The 18,567-nt window shown below is 34.7% G+C and overlaps 1 protein-coding gene across 4 annotated transcripts in view; it reads left to right on the plus strand.

The window, feature by feature from the left end:
• The window catches only part of CACNA2D3 (calcium voltage-gated channel auxiliary subunit alpha2delta 3), a 451,679-nt gene that overhangs the window by 394,287 nt on the left and 38,825 nt on the right, over positions 1 to 18,567 (plus strand). For all 4 annotated transcript variants that reach the window (XR_009963200.1, XM_062610709.1, XM_062610710.1 and 1 more), the window contains 3 exons: positions 11,370 to 11,431; positions 12,582 to 12,626; positions 16,488 to 16,550. Coding sequence is in view for 3 of the 4 variants with exons in the window: in XM_062610709.1 (XP_062466693.1) it covers positions 11,370 to 11,431; positions 12,582 to 12,626; positions 16,488 to 16,550 (170 nt within the window). In the remaining variant the exon portion in view is untranslated. The remainder of the gene's footprint in view (positions 1 to 11,369; positions 11,432 to 12,581; positions 12,627 to 16,487; positions 16,551 to 18,567) is intronic.

Genomic DNA, 18,567 nt, shown 5'->3' on the forward strand with positions numbered 1-18,567 from the left:
TTTCACTTCTTATGATCAGTTGTAGCATTTTTAATGTAAAAAATAAGATCATAATTTAAAGTAAATCTCTTTAAATATACTTTAATGAAGTTGGTTATAACTTACTGCATTTAATATGTCTGTTTGATTTCCTTTTTTTAATGAAGGGCAGAAGGGTTTTTCCCTTAGGGTAGGGTTTATCAACTCTGTATTCAGAACAGAGAAGATAATCTTTGCTTCCCTTAAAGACATGCTGAGGAAATTTATTAATTCTGAAAAAAGATCCTGACATCCTTGTTTGTAAAATAGCACTAAAATGCAGAGTTGCTTGAATTGACCCTATTAGAAAAATATGTGTTTTATAAAATGTTTTATGGCAGCATTTCCAAGAGAACCTTTGTCATTTAGAAGTGTCTACATTTTGGAAAGTGGTATTTCAAAGTTATTTTGAAGTATACAGTATAAGTGTACAGTAGAGACTTCAGAATAATAGCCTAATGTTTAGTGATTTCAGTGTGAAGTGCTTCTGGAAATCCCATCAGTATCAGCCTCCCTTTGGTATACATCTTAAGAGCTATAAAAGCCTGGCCTTTGGAAGGCTAACTTTCCTTGTAAGTCAGTAATAGGTTTGCCTTTATACAGCAACATAATTTCTGAAAATTCTTGCCAGAAATCTCTCTTTTTGAGTGGAGATTTGATGACTTTTTGGATTCTCCAGAGCTCCATTTTGGAAGGTGCTAAGTATTCTCCTCATGTGCTGGGCATCCTTTAACTCTCACAGGCTTCAGTGAGCGCTAGCAGTGCTCAACACCTTTCAGGCAGAAGCCCCAACTGAATTTTCACCTATCTTGCAACTTAGCAGAAATGGAAGCTATTTAGTATGATAAATTCTTAGTTTAATGGAATATCAAAGACAGCTACCTTTCAGCAAGCCATCCTGATTTATTTCAACGCTTTTCCATTGAAGAGGATTACAGCTGGTATCCATGATATTGATTTCAAAAAGTATTAATTCCTAATTCTAAAGTAAGCTTTACTGCTGTATTGACAGCTAAATCCTACTAATCATTAGGATATAAATTGTAATATACTGCTTGTTGAAGCATCTGGGTAATGGTCTATGTGATGTTAAGCATAGTCCATTTATACTGCTGTTGTGAAAGTCATATCAGCGCTTACGCTACTTCCATAAGCTGTTAACTCACCCAGGGAAGTTCACTTACAGTCATAACTTGGCATGCGGATCTCAGGCAATGATGATATATTTAGTAAGAAATTTAAAAAATCTGGCAGTGCCTTTAAATTTTATCTGTCTCAAAATTTAGAAAAATCCTTATTCCTTTGTTGTTTTCTTGGGGTATCTCTTCAAAACATTTATTAATTTTGTATTTGGACATACATTAGTTAATAGATTGATTTTGTATTTTGTATCATTCAGGAGGTAATTTCAATTTTGTCTAATGAAGCAAATACTCTCTTGGCTTATTTTCAGTAACATAAAGACCTCCCTCATTTAATGAATATTCACAAGATCAGACCTAAGCAAACAGTTCTCCTGAAGAATATGTAGGTTTATGTAGCTATTCTGAAGATACCAGTTTGTTACTTTTCCTTAAATGTGGTAAGTAGAAAAATAAAATAGAAAGCTATCATTCTATCCCTTCCTGCCTGAACTGTTGGATGTACATTAGCTATTTTCCAGATCACATACTTGAACTTCAGGTTAGACAAAGCAAAAGACAAATTATTTTCCCCAATATAGTTTATTCCTAAGAAGCATAATTAATATTTCTTGGCAGAGTTTTTTATTTTCAACTGCAAAATACTTTGGAACTACCCAAATCTGCTTCAGCCATGTAGAAATGTATGCACTGAGTGTTTTGGGCACATAAAACTTTTATATTTACCTTTCTAAAACTATAGATTAAGACTATGTGTTTAAAAAGCAAGAACATGGTTAAATAAAGTAGAAATTTTTAGAAAAATAAAAACATGAAAACTATTCTGGAACTTTACAGTGAATATTTGACTTATAAAATGTCCAATAGGTATGGTGTTGAAGGGCTGGATTTGTATGGTGAGGTATTTCTGATCTATTATTTGACTTCAAATAAAATTACTCACATTTTTAATAATTCAAGATAATATGATAATCACAGTATAGCACAAAAAGTTTCTATAAAATGTCACTATTATTATAACTTAGTCCATAAGAGACCCAAGACTTATTTCCAAATTTGATACATACTGTTTTCTCACTCAGTGTGTTAAGTCTATTTTGACTAATAAAATTTCATATATTCACAGATCTTGTATGCATACAATGCATACAGTGCATACTCACAATGATATTGGTAGTCACTGTGTTCTGGAGGCAGGAAAAGCTGAATTCTGTAAGCCTCTCCCTTCCGTGCTAAGATCGGTAACAGTAGAATCTACATGTCTTGGCCACTACATCAGTGGGAGGATAGAAGGCATTGAACTGACACAGGAGAAACTAGACAGAGACATCATGAGTTCCTTTTGCAGTGGATGCCATAACATCTATTCTTAATGTCTCGGCCAGACCGTTCTGTGCCTGGCAGTAGCACAACTTGAGGCCATTTAGCTATGGTTAGGATTTCAGTTAGGGAAGGGTAAACCTCTTTGTAAATAAGAGCAATACAAGCTTTGCCCGTTTCTGAAATTGGCCTGTCTCATGACTCTGAGATACGTAGATACGGACTTCTTTTCCCAGTGTGATTAGGTAGTAACCAAGATCAAGTCTGACAAAAAAAGAAAATACTTTCAAAGTTTGAACATGTTGTATTTCTGTTACAAGTGGAAGCAGAAAGCCGGACATCTCCTGAGAGACTCCAGTCACAGACTCCAAGAGTTCAGATAAGTATCCTAATTTCTGGATCTTTGTCTGAACTTAGAGCCTCTTAGGGTTCATTAATTGCAAACTTGAAACCACGGCCTTTTGCCTGAGATGTGAAAGGTATACTGGCTAAGCTACTCTAACCTAGGACATTAGCTGTAAGAAGTAAAGCTTTTATTGAGAACTTGACAGTCATAGATCCTCCCTTAAGATTTATAAATGTACTTACAAATATATGCCATTCTTTTTTTCCATTTCAGTCCTGGGATATAGTTTGAAAATTACCAAAAAATGAACAAGAAAACACTAAAAACTAAAAAATGGTTGGGGGGTTATTAAAATACCATCACAGCTTCATTACTTTAGTGTTATTGTGGCCAGATTTCAGTCTTCACATACTTCCTGTACCATCAGAATTCAGAAGTATTTGGCTCACTAGTGGCCATGCAGTGGAATGTTGGAAGAAAGCTGCTGGCTCATAGGAACTCCCTATTAAAATATCTGCCACCAGCAGACTTTTCTGTATGATGGGGCTTGCCCTTCTCTCTGTGTGCCACTGAAACATTCCTGAGGCTAATAAATATACTATTCAACCCACAGTTTTCCTTTTTTCTTTCCTTTCTTTTTTGGTAATGGAATCAACCAGGGGTCAGTAGGTATCGGGTATTTTCTAAGTCACAGGGAGGACTCTAGACACCAGAGAGGACTTAACTGTGCCTTACCTTACCCCCTTCAAATTGTGCAGTCTAAACCACTCTTTTATACTATCAGTGTCCTTCTTGCATTTCTCAGGAACAAGGGTATGTATCTTTCCAGCAAAATGTACTTAGAGTAGTTTTGCATGCCAAGTGGTTACCTCCCTCCAAGCTTATGGGAGGTTTGTCTTTTTTGGGGGGGGAGGGTGGGGGGGTGCTGTTTTAGTGTTTTGTTGGGGGGGGGGTCTTTGTTTCAGGTTTTTTGTTTTTTGTGTATTTTTAATTACAAATGGATTCCCAAGTACCTGCTTTGAGCTGTGCTCCTGGTATACAGAGTTTATCATAGGGGAAATTTCTGTGAAGCCCTTTGTTAGGGTGTTGGCAGCACATCAGCTACTGTCTTGTAAAATCTGAAATACAGCATAACTGTCTGAATGATAATTTACAGATAACCTGTTTCCCTCCAAGCTCCTTAATGAAGCCTCCTGAAAAGCCAATGGACTGTCAGTCAATAGCATCTATATTTTTTTATTTTTTCACTCAGTTTATATCCTTTTTGTCTTTCCTCCTGCTGCTACTTCATTAGTCCTCCAGCAAGAAGATACATGTCAGGGAGTCAGAAGGAGTCTGGTTTATAGTGATGTTCAGAGCCTGCCCTCTGCAGTTCCCTTTGTCGGGGGTTGGCTGCAAACCAAGCCCTTCAGCTTTCACTGGTGGTTTGAGTTTGGATGAACTTCGGCCTCCCAGCAATCATCATCCTGCTCCCCTTTCATCTTGGCCTCACATCAAGTTCCCAATATCTCCTCCCTTTCTGCTTCAGCTTGGCCTCCAGGAAATACCAGTTGCCACTGCCTTCACTATATCTTGGGAGTTTCCACCCAGATGGCTACTTCCACCACTAATTCTAAAAATCTTCTGGAAGAAAATAGCAAGTTTGAGGTATATGAGTAAAGAGGCAGAACTTCAACTTTCCATTGTCCATTTGACAAGAATTTACTCATTTACATATTGCATCCCAATAGCTTTGGTAGAGGAACTATTTGTGTTTCTAAAATCTTATACTATGACATAGGAAAAAATCTCCCTTAACAAATCGATAGCTATATAGGACTTAGAAATTTATATGTATGTGCAGTCATTCCACTAATTTGATGATAAAAAGACAAAAGTAAGGTACCAGTAGTAATACAGGATATTTTCCTGAATATTGTGTAAATTCCAAGACTACGTGCTAACTTGCACGTTGAAATTTTTTGTATTTTACATTTTATCTAGGGTAATAAAAGACTAATTTTTGGAAAAATCAATCTCAAATGTTAATGAGACACGTTAGCTCAAATTTAGGTGGAAAAAGTGGGTGCATCTTTACATGTATTTCAAATACATTTAATATTCAAATAATTGTAAAATATGGAAAAAAAACAGGGTAACTAAATATAAAATACACATTTTGGGGTTAGGCAAGAAGGATTCATGTCAGAGAACATACAGGAAATGTTATAAAAAACATTAGAAGTCTTCACTCAGTTAAATAATAAAGTATAAAAAACCCAAACCAAAACTAAAACCAGATCAACATTGCATCGGAGAGTTTGTGAATAATAATATCTTATCCAAATGCCTAACTGCACCGCTGGGGTAGGAACTGTGCTTTATTATAGAAAAACCAGAAGAGCTCACACAGCTGCTCATTAGTTTGGCCAGGGTTTTTGTCAATTTACTCTTTTTATCACAGGCTACTTGTAGCAGTTCATTATAAAGATAGCTGTTATCACCACCAAGTATTGAGGTTGCCTAACACTTCTAATTATAAGCTTATGTTTTCAGTGTATTAAAAAAAAAATTGCCAGAGTTAAACTATTGGGCTGATTTTTTTTTTTTTTTTGTGCTGGGTTTCTGGATCAGGGTCAAACATTCTGTATAGTAAAAATAATATTTTTTTATAAAAATAGAAAATTCCAGGAGTATTCTGTTTGAAGAGAAAAAAATGAAGAAAATGGGCTGGGGTGAGAAGAGGAAGGTATGGGTAGAATGGAAAAGATCACTGAGATCAAGAAGGAAACAGAATGAAGTGTGAAATTTGGAAGGATGAAACTGTATTTTACTGTGCAAGTAAACTGAAACTGGGATTAGAAGCAGTCTGGAAAGTGCACATTTGATGTATGCTCATTCATATTTTTTTAATGTATCCTGCGTATGATGAAAGAATGACTCTCCCTGGGAATATAGCTATTTTGGATGATACTGGAGCATAATTATACTACTGTAAGAGAGTGCTTGTTGGAATACCCCTAATTTATTAACTTAGACTTGGAATGGAGAGGGAAAAAATCTGTACTTTTTTATTTATTTATTTTTTTTTCTTCAAATGCAGTATATAACACTTGTAACAAGTATTTTTAAGGGCATCATCTTTGGTGGTGGGAGTCTTCCATTAATCTGTACTAGAAGTACTTATTGGCAGTTATCATGTTTATTTCTCAGTATTACGTGCTGGGGTATAATATTCAGCAGCTCATTCTTTGGGCGAGCTAAAAACTGAAGCCAATTTGAACTGAAACAGGTTTGGAATATAAACAAAAGTGCAATCAACGTTTTTAAATTAAAGGTGTTCTGGAATATTTGACATTTAGTTATTAGATATTTTAAAAGATAGTACTAAGAGGTAATATGAGCAGGAGGAAAGAAAGGAATCTTACGGAGTCTACATTTAATACACAAAGGCAATACGGACTAAGAAAATCCTGCTACAAATCTGTCTACAAGATTTCTTATTTTGAAGCCAAGTTAAACCTCATTTAAGATAATGCCATCAGAAATAGGAGGCCCAAATTTCCTCAAAATGTTGAATGTCTTTTATATATGGGAAAGAATCTTAATCTATACTGTGTTCTGTGGGAAGAGGGAATAGAGACATAAGATTAACCTTGCTGATCTAGTCCTTTTATATAGTGCAATGTTCTGTAGCTATTTCACAGAATGGAAATCCCTTTAGCTTTTACTACTTTTTCCTTAATTTTGTATTTGGAATCCTTCTGCCAGGTTTATAGGGGATTCAGCTTCCCTCTTGACTGAAATAAATTAGTCTAATCTATTTTCCTCTCTCTTATTTTAAATAAGAGATGGTTATTTTTACTTAGAGCCTGAGAGCTCTTTTAATACACAGAAGTAACTTGCACAAAAGTAATTTGTTGAGGAAGGCTTTCCTTATCTTTCTACCCATTCGCTTTAACATGGAGATCTTGAAATGAACACAAGCAATCATCATCTATTCAGAGTAGTTGTTTTCCTTCATGTTTGCCTTGATACTAAGCAGCCCTGAGCTCTAGCACTTGAGCACTTCCAGATAGTTTTATCCTCAAGTCATCTCATTGAAAGAGTGAAATATTACCTTCAGCCACAGAATCAATGAATAAGGAAATTACTTATTTAACAATAATTATCACTGAGCCAAGAATTTAAGTTTGTAGTTCTCAACCATCTGTTATTTCATAGGGAATGCACTAAAGAATAGCAGCCAGTTTATTAAATAAAAAGAAATAAATCTCAGGGAGTTAATAAGTGTTTTCTATAGGCAGCATTAAAGGTGTTAATTGGAATCACCTAAGTAAATTTGATAGTACAATTGAAAATAAATTGCATTTGGAAAATTAATTTGAGATTACACATTTTGTGATGCATGGAGGAAGAGCCTTAATACCCCTCCATCAGTTTGCATTAGTTGGTCTGTACATGCCTAGCTCCAGCCCACTCTCCCCAGTGGCATTCCAAAGGAAAGGCCGCAGTGAAGACATAACCTTTTCTCCTCATCTTTACTGATTTTTTCCTGGCTGAAGAAAAATAATTTGTACCCCTTGGCCATTTTGATTGAACCAAGCCTGCAAGTGTTGAATAATACTTTATAGCACACTTCAAAAAGTATGTCCTGTGTAAAGATCACTTATAGTTTTTGTTAATTGTATTTTGTTTTGGTGACATGGGAGAAATGATTCTGAAGTTTCTTTTTTTCCCCACATGTAGCCAGCTTGTAAAACATAGATTTAAACATAAAGGAGCTCAGAGCACAGAGATTTCATTCTAAAGTTCTGAAAATGCTGAAGGTCTAGGGATTGCTCCAAAGAACGTATTGGTTCTAAAACCTTTTGAAGTATATTTGAATAGTTCTTCAGGCAATAAATGACCTGACCAAAAAATTTCCTGTTCTAGTTACAGTGTTCTCTAAAAGCTCAGGGGAATAAAATCCTGCAAAAATGCTTTAGTATCACCTCAGGGGCTGAAAACTGTTTTCCCATACACTAAGACTGTTAAGTCTTTTGAATGTAGAAAATTCAAATAATTATTAACTGAATTGTAGGAAGCATTTATAATTTATTATATATTACATAGTATATAGAATATTTAAAAGTTACTTAGTGACAAGGAAGTTCCTTTATGGAATCGTGAAAGGAACAATATGTAGAGAAATTAAAATGGTGAGATTAAAATCTCACATTAAGATACAGCTTTTCAAAGGAAATGTCTTTTGCTGCTTTCACCATACAATGTTTATGGCAGCTGTTTTTTCTTCTGTCCTGCAGCATAGGTACAGATCATAGAATCATTTAGGTTGGAAAAGACTGTGGAGTCCAACCATCATGTAGCATTTCATTATTTAATAGCAAGTACAGGTATTACAGAACTCTAATTAAGGTAATACTTCTCAAAGGATATATGTAATCTGTTGTGTGTTAAAGTACTGCAGGTACAACATTGTATTGCCTTGACCAGAGTAGACCAAGTTTAAGATGCGTTTGTGTTTTACCTCCTCTGATGGCATTGCACCTCAGAGGTTAGTGATACAGCTCTTCTAAAAGTTAGGTAGACAGATAAGATGAATCTATTTTGAAAAAGTAAGGAAGACAGCAAGTAAATTGATAATACCTGGGCCTTAAGTTTCTACACAAGCTATACTACTGCTGAAATTAGGGAACCTGCTCGAATGGGAGCAAGCCCAGGATTTCTCACTTTTATTTTCCCTCAGTCTGTCTGAGAAGCATCAAAATTCATAGACATAATACTATGAAAACAAAGATGCAGCTGCCTGTCTTCTCTCATCTTCATGAAGAGGGATTCTCTTGCTCTACATTTCATAGAAATTAGTCCCAGTGTTTCAGTGTCTTTATACTACAGCATTTTGTTGTGCAACTCATTAAAACATGCTCATGGAATCTTTTACACATGAGCTTTATTGTAATTATCTTGTTACTGTCTTAGATTCTCTCTCACATGGTAAGTAATTTATACCAGACACTAGAAAACCATCTGTACGTATTAACTTTCTTTTTATCTAAGGAAGATTCTAGCCTATATATTTAGCACTTCTCTACAAAAATTTGCAGTTAAATCTTAGAATCATAAGATAATTTAGATTAGGAGGATCTCCTGAGGTCATCTAGTCCAATATCCTGCTCAGATTTATATACACATACAACTTAATTATGGGAGAACAATAGTTTTAATTGCTCCTTAATGTTTATTACACTTTCATTAATAGTCTACAAGAACAAAAATGACATTTAATCAAAAGCTGAGTGGCAGGTATCTTAAACAAGCCAGCCATGGCAGATCAATTAATCTCTAAATTACAGAGGTTTATCAGTGACATGTAATGGAATACCTTATATTCTAATATCACTGCTATTGGTCTGTATTCATATTTTGCAGTTTAAGATACACTATAGGTGTTGGATAGATGCTGTGTATGTTGGATATTATAAGCACAAATGGATGTACATCATAAACATAGTGGAATAGATCTTGTCTTCATCCGTTAAAGCTTGATGAATGTTTCTTACAGGTTTAAACCTTAAACTGATGCTTGATAACACCTTTGTCCTTTAAATCATCAGGACAATAAATTTTATAGTCTTCTCAGTTTTGGCAACTGTTTTTCTGCTCTGGGTGGTGATGTCTTTAATAAGAGTGAAGCTCCAAAGGATCGACCTTATCAGGACCTTAAATGAAGAGTATCTAACAACAGTCCAATCATCTGTGCCTGTTAAAAGCAGCAGTATTTCTAACTGATAGATCAAGGCTTTAGAGAGCACAGATCCATGTTTTATTCTAAACCTCAGTATTGTGACTTTCTACATCAGATCTTTGTGTGAACTCTGGTATTAATTCCATTTATATGTCATTTTCCCAACAATAAAATAAAATTAAGACTTAACCACATTTAGTAAGTATTTTGAGATTCCTTTTTTTGTTTTGTTTTGTTTTTTTGGAAGTATTCTTTAGTAAGTATAGGTAGAGGAAGTTGTTAGTGTTTATGAATGAGGAACAAAATTTGTAAGGCACCTGAGAACACACCAGACATGGAGAGAAACATTTTGGAGGATTCATAGAAGTAGTTACAGATTAGGAAGCTGCTTTGTTATGGAACCATAGAAATCAATAGGATTTAATAGTAACTCTGCATAAACACTTCTGAAAATCTGCATCTTTACAAATCTAAACATTTTTGAAAATCTATTTTTATTTCAGGAACTCAGACATTCAAAATAGATTAGGCAGAAGATGCTGTTATCACTTGGAGAAAGATGCAGCTCCCTGCATCTATATCTCTCAATTCTTCTGTTCCCCAGGGAAATATGCCTACTGTCTTAAACCTCTGACCCAGCTGAAAAGTGAGGTTGACTCCATGTGATCCTGTCAGGTTACTTTTAAACTGAGAGCTCAGAAACATTTAAAAATTTGTAACACAGATTTCAGAATTTACATTTTTCCAATGTAAAGAAAGCCATTTCTCACTCCAGTTTAGATACCATGTTTTATTGCTCAGAAAGCTTGTTCAGTCTGTATTGTATGGAAAAGAACTCTTATCCTGCATGATCAGAAAGTCTGCAAAAGATTACATTCTTTGCAGGTTGGAGTCTTAGACTCTTAGAGTCAAGGTACCTGTTTGTGTATCTAATGTTGATCACATGCTTTGGTTCAGGGAATTCAACGTGAATGTCTGTGTGCAAAAAACAAGGCATAAACTTTGCTTCCTGAAATCAATATGGCTTTTACTGATATAAATGGTTTTGCATTAATTCGTTGATAATTAAATGGATTGGTAGAAATGTAATGTGAGATTGACATTTCAAATACTGATGTAGCATCCAAAAGCAACGTGAATTCCTTGTGGAAAGATTCTGAAAAGGTCTGTGGTTTTCCTCAATTTCAGAAAAAGTAGGTAGGATATGCAGATCACCTGCATGCTAGGAATGAACCTAAAGGCAAAAATACAAATTTTGAGAACCAGTAGCATTTGTTAAATACTTTCATTTGACAGAATTGCACATAATGCTCTTAATTTCAATTTTCAAAGGAGTTTTTACTGTTTGGAATAAGCTTCTTGTGTGCCAGTGATAATTCATGGATTTAATTACCCAAACGATCACTTAAAATGTTAACCAATGTTTTCATGTGTTTCAGCACAAAACTGTGCGTATGTTCCTACAGCTGTTACATTGGTATCAGTAAAATATAAATTTGAGATAATGTAAACTTAAATATGTTCTGCATGTAGTTCTTCTGTGTTAATTATGGAGACACATGTCATTTAAATGATGTTTGCCTTGGGTATTCTTCACATTGTTAGAAATGTTTAATCAAACTGTAAATGTTTTAAAATATATGACTGTGTGGTCTCTTTAATTAGTGGTAAGGTTCTTTTTTTTAGTTTGGGGGCTTAGTTTCCCTTTTTATTGTAAGATATTTTTTCCTTATGATTAATTTTAAATAATCATCATGAAGGAATTAAACACACTGTTTTTTTTTGTTGTTTGTTTTTTTTTTTTTATGTCTCCCAGCTGTAGGTATCCAGATGAAACTTGAATTTTTCCAGCGGAAATTTTGGACTGCAAGCAGACAGGTATATTTTAAAATTTTCTTTATCACTGAATCCACAAGAGCTTTCTAACTGTGTAGATTATAAATATTCAGGATTTTTTGTCACAGGCAAAACTATTGTAAAGAAACAATGTATTTACAATAAATAATGGGTAGCTCTTCTGATTTCCATTCCAATTCATCATTACAAAAAAGATTGTTCAATGGTCAGAACCAGTTGCTTCATCCTGTTATTTATGGAAGCAAGTAGAAAGATTATTAATTTTATTCCGGTATATAAAGAGTTACTTTGTTGCCCTGACACACGTTGATTTTCTCCCTCAGAAAAAATTTAAACGGTAAACCGAACTGTGATAGTTTTCAGTGATAGAATTATGCCTTCTCACTTATTTAAGACCTGTCTTATAATATTAGACTCATAGAATGCCAGGTTGGAAGGGACCTCAAGGATCATCTGGTCTGCCTTTTCTTGGCACAGTATTACCTAGACTAGATGTCCCAGCATGCTGACAAGCTGAAAGTGTCCAATTCTGGAGAGTCTGTCACTTCCTTGGGGACATTAGTCCAAATGCCTGATTATTCTCATTGTGAAGAATCTTCCTTGTCAGAAGGACAGATCAGAATCTCCCCAGGAGTAACTTGTACCAATTACCCCTTGTATTTTTCGTCAGAAAAGGCTAATTAACTCTTGAATTGTGGTAGTCTATAATACACTATACTTAGAATGTTCAGGGTATAGAACTTGCACTAACTAAAGAGGATAATCATGTAGTTTCAAAAGATTAGGAGATGCCGTCCCTATTTTGAAAATAGAACTGTCAGGAAATAAACTCTAAAAGGCAGGTCCTACCCCATCCCAATGGAAAATTTTATATTCTTGTCTACAAGTGCTCTCCAAGCTTCTAACGCATGAAGGAGATGATGGTGTTTAAAACAGCTGAATTTGTTACAGTGTGAATGCACCCTTTTTCTGCAGGCAGAAAGAGAGCAAGATAGGAGAACAGCTTCAAAACTTTCCTAGTCAGTTTTAGAATAATTGCTGTCAGATAATAATGTAATCAATATAAATTTCTTTATAATTGTGCTCATATGGGGTTTTAAAATGTCATTTTTTTTGTAATCAGAAAGCAAGAGTTGAAAATGTTTTATGGATTTTTTTATATCATCTCTAGTGTGCATCTCTCGATGGCAGATGTGCTATAAGTTGTGATGATGAAGTAAGTATTTAACATATATTTTCTTCCATTTATACCTCTACTGCGATAGAACATAATGTTAAGGTTTTTATTTTGAACATCTCATTGTATATTAAATTCTCCTACTGTAAGTTGGAACCACCTTCTAAATATACTATTTAGATAGTGAGACATTTTTTATGACTACTTACAAACATCCATTTAATTACAAGGTTGACACCAATACCTCAAATGTGCATTGTAATAACTTATACTTTGTGAATCCATTTTAAGAAATAATTTGAAACTGTTTAAAGGCATTTTTTTACTACTTTATTTTTAACTGTAGAAGCTAATCTTTGATGTTCACACTAGAATTAGATGTGAATTCAGATTTGAATCTGTGAAGGACTAATACATTAATAGCAATTCAGAAATAAAAAAAAATAAAAATGTTTGGCTTAATGAACTCAAAGTATCTAATAGTATAAATAATAGGAAATAAAATTTACAGTAAGCCAAAATGCAAAGGCCTGATGATTGTGCCATCTTTAGCAATGAAATGGACCTTATGAGTCAAAACAGTTTCATTTCTTCTGCATTTCTTGCTGTAACAACTTATAGACTCTTCCAGTTAAGGCATCTGTCATTTTAATCATTAAATAAACTTTTCCATACATGAAGTAATAAAAACAAAAAAACTGAACCAGATTCCACCCAGGTGAAGGGGAAAGTGCTTACCTAGCCCAAATTCCAGGCTGTCATTTGCATATTAACCAATTTTAAGGTGAGCGCATTTTGTTTATTACTCCATTCTCCAAAGGATGACCAGATATCTATTGAAAAAGGAGGGTTTTGAACTGTTAATTTCCTCAGTATTGTGGCCTTGCTTTACTGTACCTTGCCATAGACTTCATGTGCAAGCTTTACCTTGAATTGTTTCCAGCTGCTCTTTTTTCATCAATGGGTTTGCAGTCATAACCAACCAGCTTGAGAAGTATAACTGCAGGTAGTCTGGGTGAAGTTAGAGTGTTGTGTAAAATGTCCTCCTTGTTTAACCTAAACCTCCATGCTTTTGGGGTAAGAGTGGACAGATTTCTTCCTTCATTTGCAATAGCCTTTATGATAGAATAGTAATGTTACATAATTTCTTGTGCAAAGCATGATCCTGCTGCAAAGAAAATATCTGCTGAACAGTTATGGTATAAACTAAAGCATTTAAAAGTAAATGTTAAGACATCAGTACAAGTAGAGTGGCACAATTGTCATACAGAGAATTAGTTGATGAGTTTGGGTGATACTTTTGATTCTAAAATACAGAAATATAATCAATTAGAACTACTTTTTTTTTAATGAGTATTTTGAATTTGCTTGTTTCTTGTTTTCCTGATGTTTTATATTTTATTTTAATGCTCTGCTTTCTTTCTTTCTTGTTTTTGGTTTCTTAACCCATATTACATGCCATTAATATTATTGTATACTGGAGCTGTGATTTGAACTTCGTCAAAGTTGCTGTAATTCGAATGTGTTCTCAGACCTCAGTCAACATTCTTGCTGTGTTTATTCTGGACTTCATGCCTACTCTATTTTACAAGCTCAGGGACTCTCCACCTATGGAACTTTCCCCTTGAAATCCTAAGTTCACTAAACTTGAACCTTTGGGCAAACCCGTGCATACAGTTCACTGCCAACATCTTTGTGAATGAAACCACTTTCATACAACTCTACTCTATGTAAATGCTGTTGTCCCATGCCTTTTTCTTGAACCTGAAATCTCTAAGATTTGCTAATGACAGATAAGTGCACCTGACTGTCCTTTGTCAGTGCTAAATTTAACTTACAAACTGTTTCTTTAATGTAGTGCTGAGTATTGAAAGTTATTTCTCTTGCTGGCAAGCAGGTAAATGAATGGTGCTGAATGAATATTTTTTCCACTGTTAGTGTTTCTAAAATGGGTTGAAATGGAAAACCCTCTTATCTTCATATTCCTCAAGAAAGCTAGAGATTCTGCCTATTGTGTTATGCCTGTTTCCAATAATACTGCTGAAAAATCGTTATCTCTTAAAATTCTGAACAGTGCTAGTGAATGACTATGGCTTAGAGATTTGAGACGTGGCCGCTAATTCTTGAATTGAGCCAGTGTTTTCCTAACTGCATATGATCCATAAACTATGAAATTAAACCTGTACTCTTTCTTGTCCGATATAACTGCTTTTATTTTCTATACTGTGGAGAAATACTCTTTCTGAAGCACTGTCTTTAGACTAATCTTTCATGCATGAGGACTATAAATATGTATCCTAAAAAGAGCTCTTTGTTGACTTAGCTCCTCTCCTAATAAAGTTAGTGGGAGGTTTATGATTGACTTTGGGGAGAGCAGTGTTCTGGTATTACAGTCTACTTCTGAAATTCCACCCTTCACACACCATTGAGGTTAAGTAGCTGCCTCTTCTGAATGCGTTTGCTTTACTCAGTTCTTTGCCAGCATCAGCAGCTTTTCACATTGCATTTGCCAATTTTTGGCTTTCTAGCAGATCAAAGGTTGGAAATGAGTTGGTTCAACTTCCTTTTTGACAGGTTTTCTGTCACTGGGGGTGTCTGTAGCTTAGGTTCTTCTGTTAGAATGAATATCTTGCATTTGTGCTAGGGAACGATGTTCTTTCCAAATGTTTGTGAGATTTGGGCTTCTTTGCTTTTTTTAAAAACTAAACTTCAAGCCAGAATTTCTGCAAATCTCTACTGTTCTTCAGCCCTCCAGAACAGTAGTAATTCTTGGCCAAAATGAGAATTAGCCACATCTAAGCTTCTCTTGAAAAATCAGGCTGAATTTTCACAAGTTCTTGCACAACTACTACTGCCTGGGACTGCTTTCCTCTCTAAAAAAAGCAGAGAGATTTTTCTGGATGTGCAGTGTGAAGCAGAAAGCATATTTTATCATGTCTCTGTGCAGCCCATTTGCAGCAGGAAGGGTTTCAAATCAGGTGAAGCCATGATGGTTCCTATTTTGGAAGACATCCTGCATGTTTGTCTTGTTTTTGCTTTTTACCCGTATGCCACAGGAAATTCAAGAAAGAATGATAAAATGTTTGCTGATTTAGACCAACCATAGAAATAAGTTAAAGATTTAACACTGAGTTAGCTATTTGGAAATACTGAAGAGAAACTGAGTTATGTCGAGTTTTGAGTTGAAGCTTATGTTTAAATTTTGAAGCACAGTAATTAAAACTTTGCCTGTAGCAAGTAATTCACTTGAGGTTAAAATAGTGCATGTGTGTATGGAGAGAAGCACTGATTTGGGTTTACCCTGGTTTATACAGCTCATATGTCTGACTTACGAAAAGCTAACAGTCCTACCTCTAAATCCAGCTCCCAATTAAAAACACAATTTGAAAAGCTTTAGGAGACCTGTGGGGCCCCTTTTGCAGAAGTTTCTGGTCCCATCCCCCAATGAACAAATTAAAAAATATTACCTGGTCCCCTGTTGGTCCTGAGGCTGACACTGTGTTTTCATTAGTACATCATTAGACTAATGACATTGTGCTGATGTTTTTCTCCACACACAGGAGAAACCATCAGGAGTAAAAGTTCTATACCTTTGCAAACTTAGTTATAAGTAAAACTTTAAACGACAGATTATAAAAACACTGACCTTGTGCTTTTTAAGTTTTTTTTATAATTATCTTATATCCTCCCTTTCCGTACACATCTTTGTTTTGCATGAAGCAAATGCATAAAAATTAAATCAGGTAACATCCCATAAATTGAGACTACATTCAATTAGAAGTTATGTAAGCTGTTATAACAACCTGAAGGCTTTACCCATTTAGAAGTCACTTAAAATTTGAGTAATTAACTTCTTGCTGTATTCTAAAAAAAAATAAATCATATTTGATTATTTTTCAGGCAATCAACTGTTACCTAATAGATAACAATGGATTTATTTTAGTATCTGAAGACTATAGACAAGTAAGTGAAAGATTTTTGTTCAATTATCTCATATAACACATTAATATAAAATTACTTGTTTTTTAAATAAGCCATTATCTTAACATGTTGAGGAATAAGTAACATAAAATTTAAAAAATTCCTTCAATAAAGAATGTAAATTGTTTTTCACAGGAGCTCACTTTCTGTCTCCCACTGGGTAGGCCCTGCTATTAAACTCATAAATGTTCTCTTAAAGGATTCTTTGCTTCAGAAGTATCTGTCTTCCATAAGACATTTTTACCTCAAGAGAAGATGATTTTCTGTGGCATTTTTGCCACGTGAAAAGGGTGGGGAGGTAGGGTGGGAGGATGATGCGAACAAGGAGATTTTACATTGAGACTTGAGATAATGAAATGTTACAGGGCTTTTAGCTGAGGAGTTTGTTTTCTGAAGTGGATTACAGTCATCGAAGGATTAAAACTGAGCACTCAACATCACAACAGAGAGGACAAGGATCACGATTAATGAGAAAATAATTAAAAATATTAATTTGCTTTGTCTTCATGGAAAATTATTAAAAAATGAAAGTATAATGGCTAAATTCTGCAAACCGTATGAATGATCCATCACTATTCACATTAACTTGCCTGCAAACTGCTGGGATTGTGTCCCATTATGCCAGAATTGTCTGAAGTTAGATTGTTTTTAGGTGTTGGGATTGTGAAAAGAATATCCACACTCCTACTTAGCCCTCAGATGAATTAAATTTGTTATGACAAAGTTGGTTGCTAAGAAACAGCTAATTGCTCTGAGTGACTTGGAAGACTGACTGGGGAGGAAATAAACTTGAAATGAATGCCAAAAAAGAAGCCAAACTGAGCATTTTACTTTAAAATTAAAAGTTTGAATTATTGCAACCTTAAATCTGACACTTCTGAAAGTAAAAAGACACAGATATTTTTCACCTTTGCATAGTGCAAAAGTAATTGCATGCTGCCTCATGATCCATCTTTCCCTTGTTCCACTTTGGATGAAGCTTTGGAACATCAATTAGCACATAATAAACAAGTGAAATAATTTTTTTCTGAAACTATCATCCTTCCAGTAGTACTAGAACATTAGCAGTTAAGCATGCTGCACTGTCATGCAATAGTCATTCTTCATATCTTATCTTATAGGTAAAGCCAAGCACCAAAATTGATTGTCTTATTTTATTAAATTTATTGCTTTCATCCCTTTAGAATGTGAAGCATGTTCTGAATATAATTCTGGGATGTATCCTTCCCCAGACAGTATGAACTAAACCTAAAAGTGTAACACTGCTTAAATATTAACTACAATATATTAGAAGCAGGCGCTTTTTGTTTTGTTTTTTATTTTCCTAGTATCTCCCTTTCAAATCTGTATTCTCTGCTTAGTTGATGAATGAGCTAAGAAAAACACTCACTGCAGCATAATCTTGTCTCATTATTTCTCCTATTGTTATTATTCACAGGTACTTAATTGTGGCTTTTATGACTCATTTGGTAGTTGATAGTTGGCTACAGTCAATAAATATGATTAAGTAGAGATTTTCTTTACCTGACAATAGCCATTTAATATTTGTGTAAAGGATATAGTGTGAACAACTGCTCTACCAGAACTACGCTGAAAATGTGTTATGACTTAATTTTTCATTAGGGCGGATCTAAACCAAAGATGGACAGTAAAGTTGTCTGTATATAATGCTATTGTAAGATCATGATAATTACAATAGTGTATGCTTATATATGTATGTATGTGTATATACACCGTACATATTGTAGATAGAGAAGTGGTAGGGAAGTGGGATGACACGTTATCAATTGTTCCCCTGTCTGGAGTTGCTTCAGCACTGTTTTTCTGTGGACTTCCAAAAGTGCCCTGAACTGCTCCAAGAAACTTAATTGGGGGAAGTGTAATTCTTCATCTGATTTACAACTAAATCCTAGCATACTAAAAAAATAATGAGAATCTGGCTGTTCCTGCTTTGGAAGATAACTAGCATTTTCAGATGGAGCTTTTGTGTCACTGAAAT

Source organism: Pezoporus occidentalis, unplaced genomic scaffold (genome assembly GCF_034315485.1).
Source record: "Pezoporus occidentalis ecotype Australia unplaced genomic scaffold, CSIRO_AGI_Poc_V1 ctg149, whole genome shotgun sequence".
In the NCBI taxonomy this organism is placed as follows: Eukaryota; Metazoa; Chordata; class Aves; order Psittaciformes; family Psittacidae; genus Pezoporus; species Pezoporus occidentalis.